This window comes from Rhinopithecus roxellana, chromosome 10 (genome assembly GCF_007565055.1).
Source record: "Rhinopithecus roxellana isolate Shanxi Qingling chromosome 10, ASM756505v1, whole genome shotgun sequence".
NCBI lineage: Eukaryota > Metazoa > Chordata > Mammalia > Primates > Cercopithecidae > Rhinopithecus > Rhinopithecus roxellana.
The window spans coordinates 130062721-130087312 of record NC_044558.1 but is presented as its reverse complement, the minus strand read 5'-3'; the positions used below and the strand labels follow the sequence as shown (position 1 = coordinate 130087312).

At 34.0% G+C, this 24592-nt stretch overlaps 1 protein-coding gene across 1 annotated transcript in view; it reads right to left on the bottom strand.

Moving 5' to 3' along the window:
• Positions 1 to 276: 276 nt before the first annotated feature.
• ETNK1 (ethanolamine kinase 1) overlaps positions 277 to 24592 on the bottom strand; it is a 61508-nt gene continuing 37192 nt past the window's right edge. Inside the window, exons 5-8 of the mRNA XM_010376253.2 lie at positions 16667 to 16750; positions 14678 to 14838; positions 3477 to 3550; positions 277 to 3150 (exon numbers count right to left, since the gene is read on the bottom strand). Coding sequence (XP_010374555.1) covers positions 3078 to 3150; positions 3477 to 3550; positions 14678 to 14838; positions 16667 to 16750 — 392 coding nt within the window. The 3' untranslated portion in view covers positions 277 to 3077. The remainder of the gene's footprint in view (positions 3151 to 3476; positions 3551 to 14677; positions 14839 to 16666; positions 16751 to 24592) is intronic.

Here is a 24592-nt window from a genome sequence, read left to right as displayed (position 1 = left end):
ACAAATTCACTGCTTCCAGGAATCTAACCTCACAAAACCTAACGGCTAACTAAAAAATAAAGAAAAGTCTTATTAAGCACTGAGAGGCTAAATAAATAAGTACTGACATTAACCAAAGCCGACAAACCCTATTTCCAGTTCCTGTGATCTCACTGTGCAGCCACAACTGTTGGCTATTTTTAGTCTAAAACCAACAAGCTGAATGATTTCCTTACAGAAAAATTTCTACAAAAGGGAAGAGAATGCAAAACAATACACAATGCAAGATACAATTCACACTAATTTACAAATTTTTATTTACATTATTTTATATACATTCCAGGCAGACCTACTTGATGAGTTTTGTGCTCATACTGATCTCAGATGATCATGTGTACTGTATGATTTACTACCACATCTCTTTTGATTTCCAGAATAAGGTGGTAGCATGGGGTTAGGAGGAAAAAAAAATCACTGGTCAGGTGAGATCATACAAGTATGAAGGGGAAAAAATGAAAAAAATTGCGGAATTTTGCTTGTTAAAGCATCCAGGCCACTATGGTCTATTGACTAACATTGAATATACATGAATGCCACTTCTTACAGCCATTTTCATATTTACAAAATGAGCTTACTACTAGTTGAGTTATTAGGTAAGGCATTCAAGTTCCTTAGCTTAACATAAAAAGGCAACAGACATCTCAGCACACCACAGGACAAATTTTAGAGGGATGATTTTAGAGCACTTTGAGATTTACCCTTCTTTAGAATCCCTTAAGTGGTTGATATAAAAGGGAAGCAATTCTGAACCCTATTACTAGCCTGCACCACGATCCCAAAAACCTATACAGGAAGTAGGAGCATCACAACACCCAAAATCTAGCCAGAGTAGGGAAAATAGATTAAGTATCTTATTTTGTTCCCAAGATCCACCGCATATTCCCAGAGCTAAAGTGAGAGCCTTTATTCCTGGTTACATTCACTTCCCTATGAATCTCTCCAAAAAACTTAACAATAGTGTGACAGCTAGTAGCTACGCACAGTCTATCAGCAATGGCTCAGTGAATCTCTATTCAAAATAGTTTGAAGTAAGAATATGGAGTAAGGTAGAAAAATTATCTTCTCTCCTCCTACAGTTCTACAAGATACATACTGTTGCACTTTAGAAGGCAGAAAGAAAAAAAAAATTCAAGGGTATTACACATTCTTTATCTGTTTTATGAAAATGTTCCAACTATAGACAAAAATTCCACCAAAAACAATTTTTCAAGTTCACACTAACATTATAAAAAGCTACTAGTTGTTTAATTGGTTCCATTCACTTAATCAACTAGGCAAAGTTCTATTGATCTTACAGTAATATGGTTTATAAAAACAAAAGTGAACATTTATAACATTGGGGAGGTAGAAACCAAATCTGGTCTAACACTGTTATAGATACAAACATGTTTTAAGATTCTATTTATGTAACTAGAATTTACCATTTAAAATGGCCTGTGTTTCTACTTACTTTATTAGCTTTAAAAATCTTGAGATAATCCAAGTATTTTAAAGCATTTGTCTGAGAATATTAAGTCATTTGGAATACATCAGACTCCTCAGAAGATTTCTCAGAGGATAAATTAGTAGTTGCATATTTTGAATATGCAGATCCAGTAAGCCAACTTTGTACATGGGCACTTATGTGACCGAAGTGCAAAGCTTGTCAGACTAATTTTCTAAGTAAAGTTAACCATGACTGCCCAACTACAACAGCAGACTCCAAAACCTGAAGCCTATTTATCTATCTGAAAGATCTAACTTCTTTCCATACAATAATTACCTCCTCTTACCACCAAACTAAATTAAAAATACAGTTAAACAAAAACAAGAGAAATAAACAAAAGCCCTCCTGCCATGACTATTTCTGCTTAATTCACATTTTGTCATCTGTCAGATTTTAAGTGTACAAGATCAATGCCCTAAGTGTTCCTTATTTAATTATATAACTGCCTCAACATATAACGCTGAACTTACATGTATCAAGTAATCATTTGCTATCATTCTAAAAACATAGAACCAAACTAAAACATGAAACTAAAATGTAAGGAATGAAACATGAAACTAAAACATGAAATTGAAATGCAAGGAATGACTCTGGATAGGTAAAAAATAATTAACCTAAACAATATTTTCTTATTTCCACATATGATAAACTTTGTATATTTGTTTTAAAAATTAGCAATACTACTGACTAATAATCAAAAACATAAAGCACCTCTAAAAGTAAAAGAAAATTTTTGGTTAGAAAGAATTTGATACTGTAAAATTTTCAAAACTGAAAATAGTAACTTGATCATATTTAGCATTTGAAAACATTATTTAATACAGATTTTGGTAACATTAACTCATACTTATTCCAAGATTATATGGTAAATATTTATATTTATACTGCCAGACTACATAGAGAAATGGGGATTTAATTCTAAGTTATATTACCCCAAAAAGAAATACTTTCTAATATTGAATTCAACAAGATGTACCACCAACAGAGACAGTGAATGTATTTCACCTTCCTAAACAGATATTTTTATATGAAAATCCTAAACTATCTACATCAGTCAATGACTGGCATTTCAAGAGTAAATGATTCATTTTACTTACAATGCATCAAGATAAAAAGGTTACATTGAACAACTAGAATGTTTACTGAAATTAATATTAAAGTAAAACTGAAAACAATTTATCTGGGACATTTTCATTGCTTACACTCAACAAACATGAAACAGAGAAAAACAGTCACAGAATCCTGTTAAGTTTATAATAAATAATTCACATACAACATAGGTTAAATTATCAAAGAAATGCTTAAACTGACATCTTTATACCTTTTGCAGATTTAACACATTTCTAATCCACCACATACTGAGAGCAGTAGGTATATTTCTTGACATCATTCAGTCTATTTAAAAAATAGATTGATTGTTTAGAGGCATAATTTATAAAGCAAGATAACCAAATTAAATAACAGAATTTTAACTAATATTGGCTTTTTGGGATTTCTTAAGAAAAGATTCACAAGCATTGCTCAGCTACTGGAGAATAATTAAATCTCTTCTTTACTCAGGCACTTTTAATGCAGTAACCTCAGGCTTCATTTTAAAGTACTGGTTAAAACGAACAATTGCATACCTAGTGAGAAAAGAGAACAACAAAAAAATTAGTCAAAGCTGAAAAACTTGGTCCTTCCCTTATTTCCACTCAGTCCTCTAAGCTGGTTTTTTTAAAGTTTAAGATTTTCAAAGGACATACTTTTAGTTTACTGCACCACCTACTGGACACTTTTCTAATCCTGTGAGCTCTTAACAGCTTATAGCAATTTCTTCACAGACCAGTTACTAAATGTATGCAACTTTTATAATTGATTGCAAATAACTACAATATTCCTTGTGAATTCTAAATGTTAATCCAAACAAAAGCAGAGACCAATGTAAACCATATAATAAAATTTAACTCACCCAAGGAAATCAAACTCAATAGTGGAGTATTTGGCTTGAATCAAAGCCCACAATCCCCAAAAGAAATGCGAAGCCTTAAAAGAAGGAAAGAAAAATCAAAAATTATGATAATGAATTTCTCTGTAAAACACATATGAATTGCTAATTCTATCCTCTAAATCAACTCCATGCACCATACTTTCTTGCTGTTCTTTTTATATAGTGTCTAAAACCTAGATCATATTGAAGTCTACACCTGCTAGATGGCTACAGATCACTTTCGTCAACACCAAAGGAGGATATGGTAAATTATAATCACTTGAAAAATAGAGGCCAGTTCCTGTGACCTGCTTTTTTATAAAGCAAAGTTTACTATTAGCACTGATACATGTTAGTGTTTTTAATGGTTATAATTGTTAACAGGCTTACACATTATATCAAAAGCCTTTGTTTCTTGACATAAAAATATAAACACGAAAGAAAACCCAAATCTCACAAGCAATAAATACATTTAAATGTAAAAAATGTTCTAGGGGTGAAAAACATCTGAAAATTATCTTATTGGCTTAATTCTGCATAACAGACTACAACATAAAGTAACACAACTTATGTCAGGAAAAATATGGGCTTTGGACTTACAGGGAAATTTAGTATGTAATTAGTAACTGTAAGATAATTATGTGTGCTTTACAATCTATTTTCAGTTGAACATGGAAATATTTTAAAATTTGAACAAGATTTCACTTCCCAAGAAATACTATATTCTAACTAGAAATATTCTAAGTGGAAAAAGTATTAAAGACAAGGATTTTGTTGCAGCTAAATTCATTATAGCAACAGTAACAAAGGGGCTCTAACAAAAGAGTACTCAACAGCCATGACCTTGATATTTTTAAATACCAAGGTCAAGCAGCACAGTATACCAAAAAGAATTCTTAATTTGAATGACAAGATGTAGAGGTTCCAGTCCAGGCTCTGAGTACCTCTGCAACCTTTAATAAGTCACAGACTTTAGTGTCAGATCTATCATTTACGAGATGGGAATATTAGCCATTCTGTATTCTACACAAGATTGTTTTAAAGACTCAAGGAAATAATATATGTAAAAACACATTTTCAACCTAAAGATCTCTATTTAAAAAGCACACTGCACTTTGGTTTTGGCTTCCCCCAAAAATATCACTAACTATTCAGCTCTTCAGGAGGCTAGTAATCACTAGAGCCCAGGAGTTCAAGGCTGCAGTGAGGAGCACGCCACTGCACTCCAGCCTGGGCAACAGAGTGAGACCCTGTCTCTTAAAAAAAAAAAAAAAAAAAAAAAAAAGAGCAAGAATATAATTTCTTATCTGATACAGGGATAGAAAAGAATAAACAATGTAGCAAAGACTAAACAAGTAAAGTCACTTGCACATGAAGCATAATAGTTTAAAAAAAAAAAAAAAAGCTGGGCTCTGGTGTGTGTCTTTAAGCAGCAAACACGGTGCCTTTATTTCCTCATGTGTAAAATGTAGGTCATAATAGTGCCTGTACCTGGCATATAACAAATATTCAATAGGATGCTAGCTATTCTTACTATATGAAACCAGAATGATTAAAAATGATAAAGATTTTCAAAACTGGTCTTCTATCTAAAAAAGTATATCGGGTACTGAGAAATGAAGTTACGAAATTAGAGGACTTTCTTCTTTTCAAAGTCTACATCAGGGGTTCTTTTTTTTTTTTTTTTTTTTTTTTGAGACGGAGTCTTGCTCTGTCGCCCGGGCTGGAGTGCAGTGGCCGGATCTCAGCTCACTGCAAGCTCCGCCTCCCGGGTTTACGCCATTCTCCTGTCTCAGCCTCCCGAGTAGTTGGGACTACAGGCGCCAGCCACCTCGCCCGGCTAGCTTTTTGTATTTTTTAGTAGAGACGGGGTTTCACCGTGTTAGCCGGGATGGTCTCAAACTCCTGACCTCGTGATACGCCCGTCTCGGCCTCCCATAGTGCTGGGATTACAGGCTTGAGCCACCGCGCCCGGCCCAGAGGTTCTTAAAGTGGTCGATGAACCCATGGGAGGTTTCAGAGGCCCAAAATTACTTTCATAATTAAACTGATATGTTACTTGCCTTTTTGACTGTGTTAACATTTGCACCCATGGTTCAAAAGCAGTGGAGGGTGAAGCTATTGTTGCCTTAAGTCAAGGCAGTCGTAGCAAATCACACTAGTATAACAGTTTTATTCTTCACCATCACACAATAACAGTAAAAAGCCACTAAAGAATGTCCTTTGTGAAACCATTAAAACTATTAATTTTATTAAATCTCTATCCTGAAATACATGTTCTAGTATTCTGTGGAAGGAAATAGGCAGTACATATAAAGCATGTCTACTGCATATCCAAAGTACAATGGTTGTCTCAGGAAAAACACTTAGGTAACTGACTTTTGAGTTGAATTTGTACATTTTTAATGCAACACCATTTTTGAGTTGAATTTGTACATTTTTAATGCAACACCATTTTTACTTGAAAAAAATGACTAATATACAAACTAGAGTTATCAAACTAGAGTTATCAGACTTGGGTATTTGGCAGACATTTTCCCAACTATAAAAAAGATAACTTGTCATTTCAGTGAAAATAACTGACAGTATTTGTTGCCAATGATAAAATTCAAGTTTTCACCCTAAAATTAGAACATGAGAAAAGTTGTATGTGATTCTGTGAGCTTAACAGCTTCTCAATATAGTACTGTAAGTTTTTCTGATGACACTGGTGGTGATATCAACACATGTGATCTTTAGCTATCTTACAATGAGATGTGTCAACATTTGGAGGATCTATACAACTCAATGAATCAATTATTTTCCAAATAACTAATAAGCTAAAATTACCAAATCACATACAGGTAAAAGAATCATTCAATCTGCAAGATAAACCAGTAGATGTTAATGTAATAGAGTAAAAAGTTAATTGATATGTTCAGATTATTCACAGCAACTAACCTTTAAGAAACTATCACTTGTTGAGTTTTGGTCTAGTATCAAAAAAGAATATCCACAATTATCTGAAAAGGCAAAATACTCCTCTTTTCCAGCATGCATGTGTGAAACTTTTTCTCATATACTTGAAATGAAACAATCCATCACAAAAGATGTAATGCAGAAGCAGATATGGGAATCCCGCTGTATTCTATTAAACCATACATTAAAGAAATTTGCAGAAGTGTAAAATAATGCCATTCTTCTCACTAAATTGTTTTTGGTTTTGAAAAACAGTTATACTATTTATGGTATTTACGTTAATGTAATGATTTTATTTTAAATATATATATATATACACACACACACACACTTAAATGTTTGAATTTTGACTTCTAATATGGTAAATACTGCTAATTAATTCACAAAGACAAAAGCTTGTAGAGGTCTTCAAAAAAATTTTAAGTGTGTAGAGGTCCTAAGACTGAAAACTTTGAGAACCACTAGTCTAAATCATCTTGCATATTTTACATTGATATAAAATCACCTATAGATGGTATCCTAATCTCTTCTTTCTACTAAATTTATTCTGTAGTGGAAAAGACTGAGAAATCAAGAATCATTCTGCATTTTAAAAACATACCAACTTAGCTCTTCTCACCACTGTCAAGCAGAGATGGTAACTATATTTCTCAATTAGTTTTTATTCATATACTTAAATTAAATGATTCTACACTAGAGAAGCATTATCCATAAAACCTCACTGAAATCTCATTTGTGTAGGCAACCATTTTTATAGGGGGAAAAGTGATAAATTAATACATAACAGTGGATTCTAAATGGATGAGCAGCAAAGGCAGAAAACAGCCCATTCGTCATTTGCATCCCCCCAAAATATAAGTACACCCAAAAAAATAATAAATTCTGTAACTATACTATTTCTTTTACATTTGGAGGTTATGGATATGTAAGTCTCTCTGTTAAAAGGTATTTTAATTTCTAGACTACTCACCCCTGTTGCAAAGAAATATTCAAAGCTTTATGTGGTAAATAAATAACTAAAATAAATCCCAAGTGTGCATATAATGGGGGGAAAAAAAAAAAGAAAAACTCCTCAAAGTCATTATGTATATACTCTGTTGGGTTTTATAATGCATATACCTACTTTTGTTTGCCACCATCTCAACATTAAACAATCAATGACAAGTGAAGTCTTATAATCGTTAGAAGTCTGTATCATGGCCTAAGCACTAAACATTTACTAACCACTTGTAATATTTCAAAACACGTATACCCTGATCTTATTATTCAGACCTGCTTTTCTTTTTATCAAGGCAGCTTCATAAACTATCTGAGGAGGAAACAGCACTTAAGACACATCCATAAGGAATAAGAGAAATCTGTAAAGGGATGCAGGGAAAAGGGCATTCCAGGTAGAAGGAATAAGCTTCTAAGTGTACAGACATGAAACATCATGGAGTATGCCGGCACAAAATGACTCTGCTAGGGCTGAAGTAGGAGGTGTGAAGTAGTGGGAAATGAGTTTGCAGATGCTGTCATCTGGATTTCATTCTGTAGGTCACAGGGAGCCATAAAATAGAAAAGTGATACAATCTAATTGACAAATTAAATTCTAATTACTAGGAAATCACTTTCTTAATAAATAGGATAAATTAAAGACAGGAAAAACAACAACAACAAAAAACTGAAGGCAAAGAGACCAGCAAAGGTTAATGTTAGTAAGAGATTAAGTTCTCAATCAAAAGTCAAAAATAAAGGGAGAAGGGGATGAAATCAAGAACATTTTAGGAACCAAGAACAGAACTTGGAAGGGGAAGACCCAAATCAGAACACTAGGGAATACTACTAACATGTAAGAGGGCTGGGAGAAGAGGAGGAAAGAGGAGTCAGATTAAGAGATTGAGCAAGACAGTACAAAAAGAGAATTTGTCACATGGCTTTAAAATGATGTATTCCCCCACTCCCTGCAAGAATATGGCCAGGTGAGGTGGCTCACACCTGTAATCCCAACACTCAGGAAGGCCAAGGTGGGTGGATCATTTGAGGTCAGGAGTTCAAGACCAGCCTGGCTGACATGGTGAAACTCAGTCTCTACCAAAAACACAAAAATTAGCTGGGTGTGCCGGCAAACGCCTATAATCCCACCTACTGAGGCCAGGGAACTGCTTAAACCCAGGAGGCAGAGGTTGCAGTGAGCCCAGACTGCGCCACTGCACTCGAGGTTGGGCGATAGAGACTCCATACCAGAGGGGGGGAAAAAAAACCCCACAAATATGAGAACTATCAGATCCTGTATGTAAGAAAATGCAACTACTCCCACTCCCTAGGAAAATGCGAAGTCTTATCAGGCCCTATGATAGTTAATATTAGGTGTCAACTTGATTGTATTAAGGGATGCCTAGTTGGCTGGTAAAGTATTGTTTCTGGGTGTGTCTGTGAGGGTGTTGCCAGAGGAGACTGACATTTGAGTCTGTGGACTGGGAGAGGAAGACCCACCCTCAATGTGGGCTGGCATCATCCAATCGGCTGCCAGCCTGGCAAAAACAAAGCAGCAGAAGAAAGTCGGGTAACTTTGCTTGCTGGGTTTTCTGGCTTCCTTCTTTTACCCCATGTTGGATGCTTCCTCCTGCTCCTCCTGCCCTTGGACATCAGAATCCAAGTTCTTCGGCATTTGGACAACTTGGACTTAGGCCAGTGGTTTGCCAGGGGGCTCTTGGGCCTTTGGCCACAGACTGAAGGCAGCACGGTCAGTTTTTCTGGTTTTGAGGCTTTCAAACTTGTACTGAGCCACTACTGGCTTCTTTCTTCCTCAGCATGCAGACAGCCTATTGTGAGACTTCACCTTGTGATCATGTGAACCAATTCTCCCTAATAAACTTCCTTTCACATATACATATATCCTATTAGTTCTGTCCCTCTGGAGAACGCTAATACAAATTCCATACGTGAGTGCTTGGGGTGAACTCCTTCTCCTCTTTGGAATGTTACATTACATTTTCTCAGACCCCATGTGAGTAACTGACCTCAACTAGTGGACTTCAAAATGCATATAAACATAACAATTTGACACTCTGAACACTTAGTCTGTGACAGGCTGCACTCTGTCAGCTACTTCTCCAAAAGCAGAGTTCAGGCCTCTCTAGGCCTTGGAGCTCTGAAGTCTCATCATGACAACACTAACACTACCTTCGTGCGTCCAGGAACTTCAGGTGTCTTCATGGATCTCTCCTATGTTGGTCAAGCCCAAGAAACTAATCGTAAACAGGTATAGCTCAATCCTCTCCTGCTTTCATCCTAATTGGACTAGACTTTTAATACTTTGGAACTCACTCGTTATATAGTTAATGTACCTCATCTATTGAGTATATTCCCTGTGAGATTTGTTCAGGTTGTTCTTCCTCTCTTTAAGCATTGTGAACCTAAGGGGAAAAAATTATCTTTGTATGGCAATAAAGTGTGTAATTCATGAAACCAGACTTTGATAATTTCCTTATTTTCACCATACATAAAACTATTACAAAGTCAACGAGAGAACATTTTTTAAATCAATGGTAAATACTGCCAAATGTTACTGACAGATCAAGGAAAATAAGGACTGAAAAATTTACATTGGACTTAGCGATTATGTCATGATTGGTAAGCCTTACCTGATCTTCTTTTTATAGCAGCAAGAGAAAAGGCAGATTGCAGTGTCTGAGAAATGCATGAAGGACAAGGGAGTAAGATTGAGGGTTTCCTTTTATTTCACACTGCAATCATAATTATTGATTCCTTTAAATGCTTGAGATGTGACAGGCACATACGTAATAGACAGTGGGAGGAAATTAAGAGTTGGTAAGAGAGGAAGGTAAACGGCTAGCTAAAAAGAAGCTACAGAAAGTCTTGAAAAAGAAAAGAAGATATGTCAAAAGAAGGTAGCAACAGAGGCCCTGATACAAGAAAGTTGTGACATCCCAGAAGGGCAGGAAAATCACACAACAGACGATCAGCAGAATTCTGATAAAATAAGAACAGGAATCGAAACAAAAACTGTCTTGATAAATAAAGGGCTTTTCAAAATCTCCTTAAGCTGAGAAGCAGCTTCATCAAAGTCTCAGGAGAAAAAAAATCAATTTACAAAAATCACAAGCATTCCTATACACCAATAATAGACAAACAGAGAGCCAAATCCTAAGTGAACTCCCATTCACAATTGCTGCAAAGAGAAATAAATACCCAGGAATACAACATACAAGGGATGTGAAGGACCTCTTCAAGGAGAACTACAAATCACTGCTCAAGGAAATAAAAGAGGACACAAACAAATGGAAAACCATTCCATGCTCATGGATAGGAAGAATCAATATCGTGAAAATGGCAATATTGCCCAAAGTAATTTATAGATTCAATGCTATCTCCATCAAGCTTCCATTGCCTTTCTTCACAGAATTAGAGAAAACTACTTTAAATTTCATATGAAGTCAAAAAAGACCCTGAATAGCCAAGACAATCCTAAGCAAAAAGAACAAAGCCGGAGGCAACATGCTACCTGACTTCAAACTATACCACAAGGCTACGGTAACCAAAACAGCATGGTACTGCTACCAAAACAGATAAATAGATCAATGGAATGGAACAGAACCGAGGCCTCAGAAATAACACCACACATCTACAACCATCTTTGACAAACCGGAGAAAAACAAGCAATGGGGGAAAAATTCCCTATTTAATAAATGGTGTTGGGAAAACTGGCTAGCCTTACGCAGAAAACTGAAACTGGACCCCTTCCTTACACCTTATACAAAAATTAACTCAAGACGGATTAAAGACTTAAATGTAAGACCTAAAACCATAAAAACTCTAGAAGAAAACCTAGACAATACCATTCAGGACATAGGCATGGGCAAAGATTTCATGACGACAAACACCAAAAGCAATGGCAACAAAAGCCAAAATAGACAAATGGGATCTAATTAAACTAAAGAGCTTCTGCACAGCAAAAGAAACTATCATCAGAGTGAATAGGCAACCTACAGAACGGGAGAAAATTTTTTGCAATCTATCCATCTGACAAAGGGCTAATATCCAGAATTTACGAGAAAAACAACCAAATTTACAAGCAAAAAAACAAACAACCCCATTAAAAAGTGGGCAAAGCATATGAACAACACTTCTCAAAAGAAGATATTTATGCAGTCAACAAACATGAAAAAAAAGCTCATCATCACTAGTCATTAGAGAAATGCAAATCAAAACCACAATGAGACAGATACCATCTCACCCCAGTTAGAATGGTAATCATTAAAAAGTCAGGAAACAACAGACGCTGGAGAGGATGTGGAGAAACAGAAATGCTTTTACACTCTTGGTGGGAGTGTAAATTAGTTCAACCATTGTGGAACACAGTGTGGCGATTCCTCAAGGATCCAGAACCAGAAATACCAATTGACCTAGCAATCCCATTACTGAGTATATACCCAAAGGATTATAAATCATACTACTATAAAGACATATGCACACATATGTTTACAGAGGCACTATTCACAATAGCAAAGACTTGGAACCAACCCAAATGCCCATCAATGATAGACTGGATAAAGAAAATGTGGCACACATATACCATGGAATACTATGCAGCCATCAAAAAGGATGAGTTCATGTCCTTTGCAGGGACATGGATGAAGCTGGAAACCATCATTCTCAGCAAACTAACACAGGAACAGAAAACCAAACACCACATGTTCTCACTCATAAGTGGGAGTTGAATAATGAGAACACATGGACACAGGGAGGGGAACATCACACACCGGAGCCTGCTGGGGGAGAGGAATAGCATTAGGAGAAATACCTAATGTAGATGACGAGTTGATGGGTGTAGTAAACCACCATGGCACATGTACAGCTATGTAACAAACCTGCACATTCTGCACATGTACCCCAGAACTTGAAGTATAATAATTTAAAAAATTGAAAAAAAAATGAAATAAATAAATAAAGGGCCTTTAATGTTTCTTAATGAGGAAGAACTGGGAATTGGTATCAGAATCTCAGAGTATAATACTTACTATATGCTCTTATGGAAAAACTAAGTATATGCAAATTCAAAGGATATGTTCAATTATTCAGAAATGTTTGATACTGAAGTTTTGTCTCTATCAATTGTCCTTTATCTTTTTTCAATCAGACCTTCTACTGAATGCATGACATTTATTAATATATCTGTTGTACATTTCATGAAGATATTCTTTTCATTTTAAATCAGAGTAAGTTTCCTTCTAATTCCAATTTACTAATAATTTTACACCAAAATGGGTGTTATGGCTGGGCATAGGGCTTATGCTTGTAGTCCCAATACTTTGGGAGTCTGAGGCTGGAGGACTGCTTGAGGCCAGGAGTTCAAGACCAGCCTAAGCAACAGAGCAACACCGTGTCTCTCCAAAAAGTTTAAAAAATCAGCCAGGCATGGTGGCGTGCACCTATAGTCCCAGCTACTTGGAAGGCTGAGTTGGGAGGATCCCTTGTGCTCAGGAGTTTGAGGTTGCAGTGAGCTATGACCATACCACTGCATTCCAGCCTGGGTGACAAACACCTTGTATCCAATAAAAAATAGGCCTGGCATGGTGGCTCATGCCTGCAATCCCAGCACTTTGGGAGGCTGAGCCGGGGAAAATCACTTAGGCCCAGGAGTTCAAGACCAGCCTGCGCAATATAGAGAGACCTCATCTCCACAAAAAAACTAAAAAATTAGCCAGGTATGGTGGCGCTTGCTACTCAGAAGCCTCAAGTGGGAGGACTGCTTAAGCCCGGGAGGTTGAGGCTGCAACGACCTGTGATCACATCACTATACTCCAGGCCTGGATGACAGAGCAAAGACTGTCTCAAAACAAAAATTAAGTAAATATTAAAAGAAAATCAATTTTAAAAGAAATGACTGTCAAATTTTACCAGTAAAAGAGTTATTCTGTACATCTTATTTGGCCTTCTAAATTATAAGCATTTTGAAAGAATGCATTTTTTTAAATTCTTCCAATCCACCTTACCTAGAATAAGTACTTAGTATCTGATTAATGAATCAGAAGTACAGGTATTTTTCAATGCCATGTACAGATACAGTCACAGTATCCCCCCAAAATGTTAAATGTCATCAAAAGTTTGCAAGGAAATCCAAATCAGCTTTCTAACAGCAAACAGTGGGACTGATGACTAAGAATTGATGAGCTATGTGTATTTTACATGGAAATTAATTCAATGAATAAATGGAATATTAGGTTTATTCTGAAGCTCATTAAGTAACCTAAAGAGAAAGAAAGGCCTACATTCTCTAAGATCATGCTTAAATACAATAAATAGAAACAGCAGACATCCTAGGACCAGCTGTAGAGCATGTCATTAATTGATCCAGTAGCTGTACCGAAAATAGATATAAGAACAGCAGGTAAAGGAACATTTCAGGACACTCTCTTAACTTGGGATGTATTCTGAGTAACTCTGGTCATATGGTACTTTTAAGACTATAAAAATGGTATACTTGTATACCACTAGGGTCTATCTGTACAGACAACATAACAAATATTTCCCGTGTCAACTGTACAAAATTATATTAAAACTGAAAAGCAGCAGCTAAAATAGCTTTGGCTTATTATTCCATTTAATTATCTAACACCTTAGTTGAAAGATCATTCTAATGTATCATATTGTTCTCAAAAGATAATTTAATGAGCTAATTTTTAAAATATAAATGCATGCAAAGAGAAGTAGGTCTTAATAATAAAGCTTTAAGACTGGAAATAACTGCTTATCAAATGAAGGTCAAGAAGATAAAACACTGGATAAGTCATAAAAAACATAATCCTACTGGTTCTTCCAACCTACTTTTATCACGTAAGATCTAACTATAAAATGTGTTGTGGAAAAGCTCCTTTCCTGTAAAATCTGACTTTGATGTAAAGAAAGGAATAGACTAAGAAATTGTTTTGTGCATCAATCTTAACCCTAACAAGAATCTACTCATTAAACAAATAATTACTGAGTACCTACCATATGGCCAGGCATTGCTCTAGGGGATAGGGATACAGTAGGAAATGAAACAAAATTGTCTTAAAAGCAATGCAATGGGGTAATGCCTACTGTAAATGGTCATGTATTTTCACTATTTTGAACAAAAATTCACAAAACTTAAAATAGGAAATTGTCTAAGATGACAAAAATGTAGAGGCATTCTAAATTACAGTAAGAACCGTTCATTAATTCTGTACGTTTGAACTTACCAATGCAAACTGATTGACTTGAATGAAGAGTATTTCTACCTCCTTTTCAGTAACTTCAGTCCCAAAGCCCTTAAATTCTTTGTAGGCTTCAAGGTAAGCACGCAGCCACTGGCTCTGGAGTTCTCTATCTGGATACAGACTATAGTCTACATCACTTACACCTTTAGAAGAAAAAAAAAAAAATACACTGAAAAATTTTAAAACATAAACTCTTCTGCATACCTTAACAATCCCTAAAACCACCATTTTTTCATAAAAAAATGAAAAGTTCCATTTTGGCTAGAATGGTACACGTTAAGTAAACAGTATTTATTAAAATAATAAACCAATCATTCTGTATTTCAGCTTAAACGCTAAGGCACATTACTGTTGATCACCAAATCAATTCTCATAGCTTCAATTTTTCCTCAAAGTATGTAGCTAGAACCAGCTGCATCACAAACCCAAAATATGCATTTTAGGAAGCAACCCAGGAAATTCTTAAGCATGCTGACATTTGGAGAACCACCTCAAAGTGTGGCTATAAAACTTTTTAAAACATGACTCATGGTAAGAATACTTTTTTTTTTTTCTGGAGACGGAATCTTGTTCTGTCGCCCAGGCTGGAGTGCAGTGGCGTGATTTCAGTTCACTGCAACCAAGAATACCTTTTTTTTGAGACTTTATACATATAACCAGTTGATAATAAATTTCACACAACAGTATTTACCCCAACAACAATTTCCAACTCTGATACTGTGTTTCTCTTTTCCATTCCTTGCTTTGAAAAAAAAAAAAAAGTCATTACCCCAAAAATTTAATTTCATGATCTGTAGTTTGGAAAATACTAACCTAGAAGACAAAGTTCATACTATTTTCCTTAGCATCCAAGGTTCTTTATAAGTTGGTCTAAATCTACCTCACTGGTACCATAACTTTCTAGGCTCCTTCATGAATTTTATATCCTATAAAAGTAGTTCTTTCCCCTTTCCTTCTCTTTCGTTTGCACATCCAAATTCTACCTAACTCACAAGGTTTAGCTCACTTTCTTTGCTCATGAAATCATTAGAAGATCACTGGAGTTTTCTATTTCATATCCATGGCAATGACTGTCTATATTAGTAATATGGTAATATTTCATTATCTGTACAGCTAGTTCCCTTTCCATAGATGAGATACATAAAAATATGTACAGCTTATATGTATATGATAAGCTTGGTAGTCCAAAACAACTGGAAACGTCAAATTAAAATTTTTTCCCAGAGTATTTCCCGGTCTGGTAATCTGAAGTATATAAAAATACATAAATACATAAACTTACACAAATATAAATTCAACAATAAAAAATTCCTACTAGGTATAAACCATTCAGGGGTATGTTCTACTCTTTAGCTTTTAGAGCATTTCATATTTCTAAATAAAGGGTGATAAAATGGATTTTAAATTATGTCCACTTACATTTAAAAAGTAGTAATTTTAATTTAAGTAATTATAGATTAATAGGGGTAAAAATGACCAACTTTTCAATATTCATAGCGAAAGACAAAAAAAGGTTATTGAGTTTTTTAGTGAACCAACATTCCAAAAGCCTCAGTTTACACTGGAAACAGCAAAGACTTTTTAAATGCTTAAAAATTAGCTTCAAATCTTAGTTCTCTGTATTTTACTGTGACGTTGGTGAGTTTCTTTTTGATATGTAAACTGGGAATATTACCTTGTAGGGCCGTTGTGGAGAAAAAAATGAGGTAAGATTTATGAAGCACCTTATACTATATCTGGTCTCAACAGAAGCCACAATCATTATCTTTCTCCTATTACTTTCTGATGGCAATTAAGGAAGGAATTTTGGTCATCTCTGCTTTCCTCCAGTGATAAACAAAAGCAAAGAAAAACGGTCAACAACACTTGGGAAAATGTTGCTCACGCTCCCAGTTTATTTGCTTTAAAAAAAGAATAAAATATTCTGCAAATACCACTTCAAAGCTAAATAAGTTACTCCATCAGTCATACCTGCAAATTCATTGAAATGATTTCCAATGTCATATGCCAGGTAGTTGTATCCAGAATATTCATAATCAATGAACTGTACATCACCTATGTGAGACACAAAAACAAAGACATTAAGAAATCACAAATAAGATCAGAAAATCCCTATGCTATTTGTAATTAAATAGCTTCCAATATTTTGTCTCATTGTACGTGCTTGATTACATGCACTTCTGAGACAATACAGGGTAAGGCTGTGAATTTTATGGCAATGAGCTTTACAAAATTCAAACTATTTCTCTTGGTCAACAGCTTCTCTGTAAACACTAATGTCCACTTTTTTAAAGAAAAATGAAAAGACAGTCATTCTCTAAGTTTAAACAAAAGCAAAATACATCTTTCGCCACATGGGGGCACCAGTTACTTAAAAATTCAAGTTTAATTAGAAACAAAAGTTTTATCTTTGAAAACTGCTAATAGTCTGTGTAATTTTAACAAAAACTTTATCTATGATACTCCAAGAGTAAACTGACAAGCTTATCTACATATGGAAATAAAATATAAACTTTTCAAACCTGAATTCTGTAAATCTTGCAATAATGCTATAATACGTGCTGAGCAAATTAAGTAAGATCACTAACAAGAAGTTAGCTGCTATCATATGCTTACATTTTCCTGTAATACTACCTAAGGTTTCCATATCTGAGCAGCATTAAGGTGGTGGTTTTATCTTATAAAAAAGCAAAAGTATGGTTTCTGCTAACGTTTATAAATGTGAGAAATTTTTACATAAGCTAAATAGATGCCTATTCTAAATTACTGCTACATATATAGGCATGTCATTATAGCTCTCCAAAGACAATCTAGTTCTTTCATACTACTACTCAGGAACTTTTAACTTTTGAGTAATATTATAAAGGATTTGCCTTAACAAAGATATAGGTCCTATATTCAAAAGAAAAAGCAAAAGAGACAGAGAGAAGCCTTAAAAAAAAAAAAAAAAATCAATGTGGGTCACTGTCTTCACCAGGGATCACAAACTCAAAGGCTTACAGGGGTGTGGAGTTAAAATGGATATATGAACAGAGATGGCTGTAAGAATATAGAAAATGTTTAACACCTGCATAGTTACACTGTCTTTTAATCATCAGGCTTACGTAGGAGAACAAATTCCTGGTCTTTACACATTGTTATTTATTTCCCAAATAAAAACAGCTTTTGAATTATAGTATCTTGATATACATTTGTAAGTTTAATTTTGGAAAGTATTTGATCATATTCAAACACAAAGTAAAACAAAATTATATGACAAAAAATGTCATGGCAAATTGTGTTTTACATAAAAGCAAATATTTTTAATATAATTGTATTTAATATATAATTCTAAACTTGTATAAATAAGTCACATCTAGAATAAAATAAGTGAGAATAATCAAAGTTATAACCCAGTTATAAAAATGTAATGTGTATTATAATAATAAATATAAGATTTAAAAATATTGGTGACAATAAATCACGGCAATTCAACTACCTCAAGTATTATATATTTTTTTCTCTTTTTGTTTTTTGTAGAGACGGGGGTCTTGCTATGTTGCCCAGGCTGGCATTGAACTCCTGGCCTGAAGTGATCCTCCTGTCTGTATACCTGAATTCACAGAACACTACTCCACAAGTCTTAGAGTTAACCAAATCACTTTACTAAATTGCAGACTGGGAAGTAGAAACATATTTTAAAGTTTCTTTTCTAGGAATCATTGGGAGTAGGAGAGTGAAGACAACCATCATGATAAAATACTCACAGGCATGAAAATAAAATGAAATAAAACCATGAAGAAATCTCATTTTCAAAAATAATGACCAGGGAAATTACAAATGTCATATGAAAAGGAGATACTAAGTAGTAAACTGTGATCCAAATTAAAATATGCCTACAGAGAAAAAATATATATGTAAATAATGCATGCGGGGAAGGATGACTGGAAATAAACCAAAATGTTTAAACTATTAACAGGTGATAGACAAGTGACTTTTTTTCTTTAATTTTTGTTATTTTAAAATTTATGTACAATAAGTAATAGAAATAAATTAGAGGAAAAATGTTATTTTAGAAGAGAAAAAGATGAATTCCCTATACAAAACTATCAGTAAAAAGACTAAAACCAATGATTTCAGAGACATCTATCCACCAGACTTCAGAAACTCAGGATACAAGATTTACTAAGTTGTACAACTGAACTAACCTAACAGTTCTAATATGTAATTTTTAAAATCTGCAGCTGTTGATAGCTTTAGCTCTCTAAAAACAAATTCTTGTAGAGCTCATATTAACTGTTACATGCCAGTAAAAATACACAGCCCAGTCCTGAAGCTTACTTTTGCCACATAAACATAAGCTTCAATTTCAATTTTCAAAATTATATTTAGAATTTGGCAAATACAGTTAAAATGGCAGGTAAAACATGCCTGCTTGTAGAGTAAATACAATTTAATTAAAGCATAGCACATTTTAACAAAAGTTAAAATCTGTTTCACTATGAAAATTTTAGCAATGACTTTTTGTAGTAACATTAATTAATTAAAACTAGCCTTTATTTTTAAATGCTATGTTGAGTTTATAAATAATGAAATTTTAAAAATAAGAAAATGAAGCTAACAAGATACAGATGAGGCTGTTACCAGGCTCCGTGCATGTGAACAAGTGATGCGATAAACCTCCAGTCAGTGCGTTTAAGAAGCACGGGGTGCGCCGCCACATGGCAGCAACAATGGCATACCTAATCTGTAGCAGATGAAGAAAATTTGGCAAACTCACATTGTACAAGACACAAAGCTTAAAAGGAAAAAAATTAAAAAAAAAAAAATCTGCATTAGCTATTCTTTTTCAAACTATTGCAAACAAAGTGGAACTCAACCTTAAATTTAATCTTCTGCAACAAAGTAAAATTTAAAAAGCCAACTTCCCATAGTTAGGGTGCCAGAAAAATCAAATTACTGGAAAATGCTTTCCTAACAACAGAAAATACACTTTTTCCTTCTATAAAGTTAACTTTTGATTTCTAAAATTTCCCTTTATTTAAATGAATATCCACATCAGCAATAAAAATTAACTAGCTCATATAGCATGATCATCTTGTCAGTTCTTTAAGACATGAATTTTTAATTGGGGTTTCAAGGATGAAAAGACAATTAGAATATTCCCTAAAATTTTATGTGTATGTGCACTTTCTTAGGAGGAGATTCTCAATTTTTCAGATTCTCAAGGGACCCTTGACCTTTAAAAAGTAAAGAACTACTACTTTAAGACCTAAGACTGTTATTTTAGTTATCTTTATATAATTATCATGACGACAAGCACGTAATGGGTAAAGTATATAATTAATGATAAAACTACAATTTGAATTTTCCAAACCTACATTTTTGTCTTTTATTACTTTATTTCTTGCATATCTTTATCAGGGTAATCAAATCCCCACACTACTGGTTAAACTGTTCAAATCTTAGTAAAAGACTGAAAACAGTCTACCAATTTTTAAGGTACTTTAAAACCAAAAAACAATAATGTATTACCTAAAGCTGTCTAATTATCACATGACATGTTTGTCTGAATTCCTTTATTTTGTTGTTAGGAGAAAGGAATAAAAATGAAAAGCAAAACAGTCAATATGAGAACCTGAAAAATCTTTTCAACTCATCCTACTTGCTCTGCAATGTTAGGCAGGTTCAAAGAGAACAATACGAAAAGCAACTATAATCCTAATGCTAGCAAAATGTTTTCTGTCTTATACAGAAAAAGGGAGTATTCTAGTCTGAAACACTTTCCCTTCAATCCTCATGCTGGTGTCCTGTAGTACTCTGTACCCCTTCACCAGGGCACTCATCATTCTAAATGTAGGTATCTGTTCAGTGACTGGACTCCTCCACTACATGACACACAGCCTCCTGGAGGGGCAGCAGGGTCCCTTTCCTCTTTCATCATGCAATCCACAGAGCAATCCCTAGGACACAGGAAATACTTAAATGCTAGTGGAAAAAATGGAAGTTTTGCAGAAAATGCTGACACACAATAACACACTTGCTGGGGGAGGGGGAAAGACAAAAAAGCATGGAAAACTAAAGAAAAAAGTGTGGTGTTTCTGACATTTTTATTCAAGTACAAGACTGAACACAGTGGGCCAGAATGCGTGAATGAAAAAACAAACAAACAAACTAGTACCTATATTAGGTCCCTCTTTCTTAATAGCTGCAGGTTTTTACAGTTCATTTAAGGTTTTTATTATGTGACTTACATTTTATTTTCTGCTAACTAGCGGATGAGAATACAAATTAAAGCAAAGTTAAAGATTAAACTACATTTAGAAACACCACCCTAGAAAACACAGTTTACCAAACACAAAAATCAATTTGTATTTATTTAAATTTTTTAAAAGTATCAATGCAAAAACTCTTCTCAGTCATTAAAATATGAATAACGTGACAACTACAAAGCTTTCTCAGGAGTAATAATACAGTGGATAAGATTTAGAGCCAAACAAGTGACTATGGGGACTCACCCATTTTCTATTTATATTGTGTAGAACTCTTAAAACAAAACAAAACAAAACCTGATTTACTCTTTAATTCCCAGAAAAAGCTTTCTTTTTCTTCTACTCATTTGTATTTCCTTAAACAGCTGTAAATCAGCTTCTTGTATTTTGCTGACAGAGAAAATAAACAGTGATTGCCATTACTGACATTTAAAGTTACATATTAGGTATTTACATGAGCTTTTAGGAAGAAATGGGAGAGAGGAGGAGAAATGAAAGTCACCAAAAGTCATGAGACCAATAAACATTCTGAGAGAGCATCAAGACATGAGATAGAAATCTCAACAGCTTTCGTAATTTCTTGATGTCAGTAGTTAAATGATTAGTTGAAATTAAAACATTAGATTTAAAGTTAGTCATAGGCAATATTACAATTTGTTCTGCTTAATATAAAGTCTATTAAATTAATGACTGATTTAAAAGATGACTGATAATTCCTATAGTTTTGGAGCAAGAACCGCTGCTTTTGGTTTCCTTATTATATATCAAATTCTACCATCATTATCATTAAGTATTCTTTTCTTACCTTTTTAGGATGTCATTTCACTGAAGGCAAGGAATGGGCCGCTGCTTACCAATCACCTAATTCCTGGCACTAACTTTTCAAAAATCTTGACAGCTACCATCAACTTCAGAAAGGAAGCTCACTCTTCTCCCATGTCCTGAGTCCTGTCAACTGACATGGTGAGAGCAGGTAGAGGCAAAATTTCTTCCTGTGATGCCTATCAGTTCCAATAACATTCGCATGTAAAAATGCCTACACACTGCAGGGTGCTCATAGCATGTGTGCCTTGTGTATAAATATGACCCATATATACATATACACACATTTGTAATTCTAAATTAGTATCTCAAGTTACAGTTAAGATAGAAACTGAAAGTTGCACTTAAAGACAAACTGAATTGTCATGTCATATCTATCTGTTAATTAAGTCCTATAACTACTACTAGTAGTTATAAGACTTAACTACCTACCATCTAGCCTACAGTAACCATTTTTCAATTTTTCAGAATCAGATACACTTTGTAAAACAAATGCTATAAACATAATACAGGGTTGGTGAACCATGTACCTTCAGCCCAAATCCAATCCACCACCTATCTTTGGAAAAAGTTTTATTGGAAAACAGCTACACTCATTTAGGTATGCATTGTCTATCGCTGTATATTCATGCCTCAACACACAGCTGAAAAGTTGCAATGGAGACTATCCGGCCCACAATGCCTAAAAGTTGTACTACACAGCTCCTTACAGAAAATGTTTGCCAACCCCTGTGTTAGTATAATAGCTACAACTAAGAGCTGCTAAGTCCTTGGTCCAATGCTATATATTTTATATGCATAATCTAAAATCTTGTTAGCATCCATCTGAAGTAGATACTGTCTCTAAGTTACAAATAAAGCAAACTAAAGTTCTAGACTATCAATAGCACAAAAACTGCCTCAGAATCTGTTAAACACAAAATTTCTAAGCCTATCTATAAAAATTATTGTTTAATTGGTCATGGGTGGGGCCCAGAAATCCAAACTTTTTCCCAAGTACCATAGGTGATTCTGATGTAAATTGTCAAGAACAGTCTGTGCTTACATAAAGACATAAAGAGATAAAATGATATGTCTAATACTATTTATTTCTGTAAGTAACTGGGTAGGGATCTAAACTCAAATGTGCTTAGTTCCAAAATCTATACTCTTTCTGATTTCTCTTGGTAGTAACCAAGCTTTAATTGTATCTGCTTTTAAGAGTCAGAGATTGTCTAGTACAAAATCTAAGTTACTATGGTTTAAACATACATGCAGAGACATCAAGATAATCTAGTATAAATTTAAGAAGTTTGCCTAAAATTTGTACTTCTGAGAAATTAAGGGTCTGAAACATACTGCAGACAAAGACTGAGCTTGATGATTTTAAGGCCAGTTCCTTGGCTTTCATCTTATTATGTTTTATCTATTGGTATCTCAAAGTTGGGTACACAGTAATGAAACCCGGAGCTCAAGTCATATGAATGACTTAAGAAGTAATAACAAATCAAACATGTTTGTGAATATGCAGCTTAATCATTTATTTTATATGGAAATTATCTTAATCTCAAAAGACTCAACATGGCATTTATATGCTATAATAAGGCAACTAGTTTAAGAAGATAAATAACTGCAGTCTGTATCTCTAGCTTTAATTAACCTTTTCAAAATTGCTGCCATAAGTGTTAATGCTATGCTACAATCTCAAATATATACAATTTCTTCCTGTGATGCCTATCAGTTCCAACAACATTCGCATGTAAAAATGCCTACAACCTGCAGGGTGCTCATGGTATGTGTGCCTTGTGTATAAATATGTTATGTATACATATACTCATATACATACACATCTTAATTCTAAATTAATCTAAATTAATCTCTCAGGTTATATTATAGAGATTAATATAAATTAATCTCGAAATTAATCTCACAAGTTATAGTTAAGATAGAAACTAAAAGTTGCACTTTTAGTGAACTGAATCGTCACGTCATATCTATCTGTTAATTAAGTCCCATATTTACCAGTTATACACTTGCATTTAATATGCAAACATATCTACTACTTATACTACATGCATATTATATTATTTGCATATTAAATGCAAACATATAACTAGTTTGCATATTAAATTTACTCAATATTGACTATTTTTGCCTATTAAATTTATTAAATAATATAATTCATACCTTTTAAGTATAAGGCATGGTATCTTCTACTTATAGTAAACACTCAAATATGTCATATAGTTAAATTACCTCAAAACCATCAGTTCCTAATTTGAAATGTAACACTAAAGACTAGGCTAAGTAAGCGTCTTGTCATACTCCAGCTTTAGATTTTTATTTGAACATTCTAACCATATTTCTTAATGCTTATGTTTCAACTATTCACATAGAAATTATTTTTTAAACAGATACCATGGGATCAAAACTAGACTTCCTAGTGAACATTATAAAACCACTGGTAAGGAGAGAGAAAAAAAAAACAGAACATTTCTGTAACTAAGACACATACATAACCACAAAGACTAAGAAAAAACAAATGATACAAAAGAGACTTCAATAAAAAAGGCAAACTCTAAAAAATGTATCAAAACAGTTCATCTGTACAGCTGTAAAAATTTTCTGTGAAAGGAAAATTAGACACAAAGGTATGATTCAAGTAACTTGGCACAAAAACAAATGACAACCTTGCATTCTTAAGGCCAAACTGAACAAAGATTTTATGTGAAAACATGGGAACTTTTCACATAACTGACAAATAGTTTAGAGATAAGTGACCATTTAAATAAAAAAGTGAAAATGTATTTTTTAATACCCAAGACAAAGTAATCTGATTTTTTTG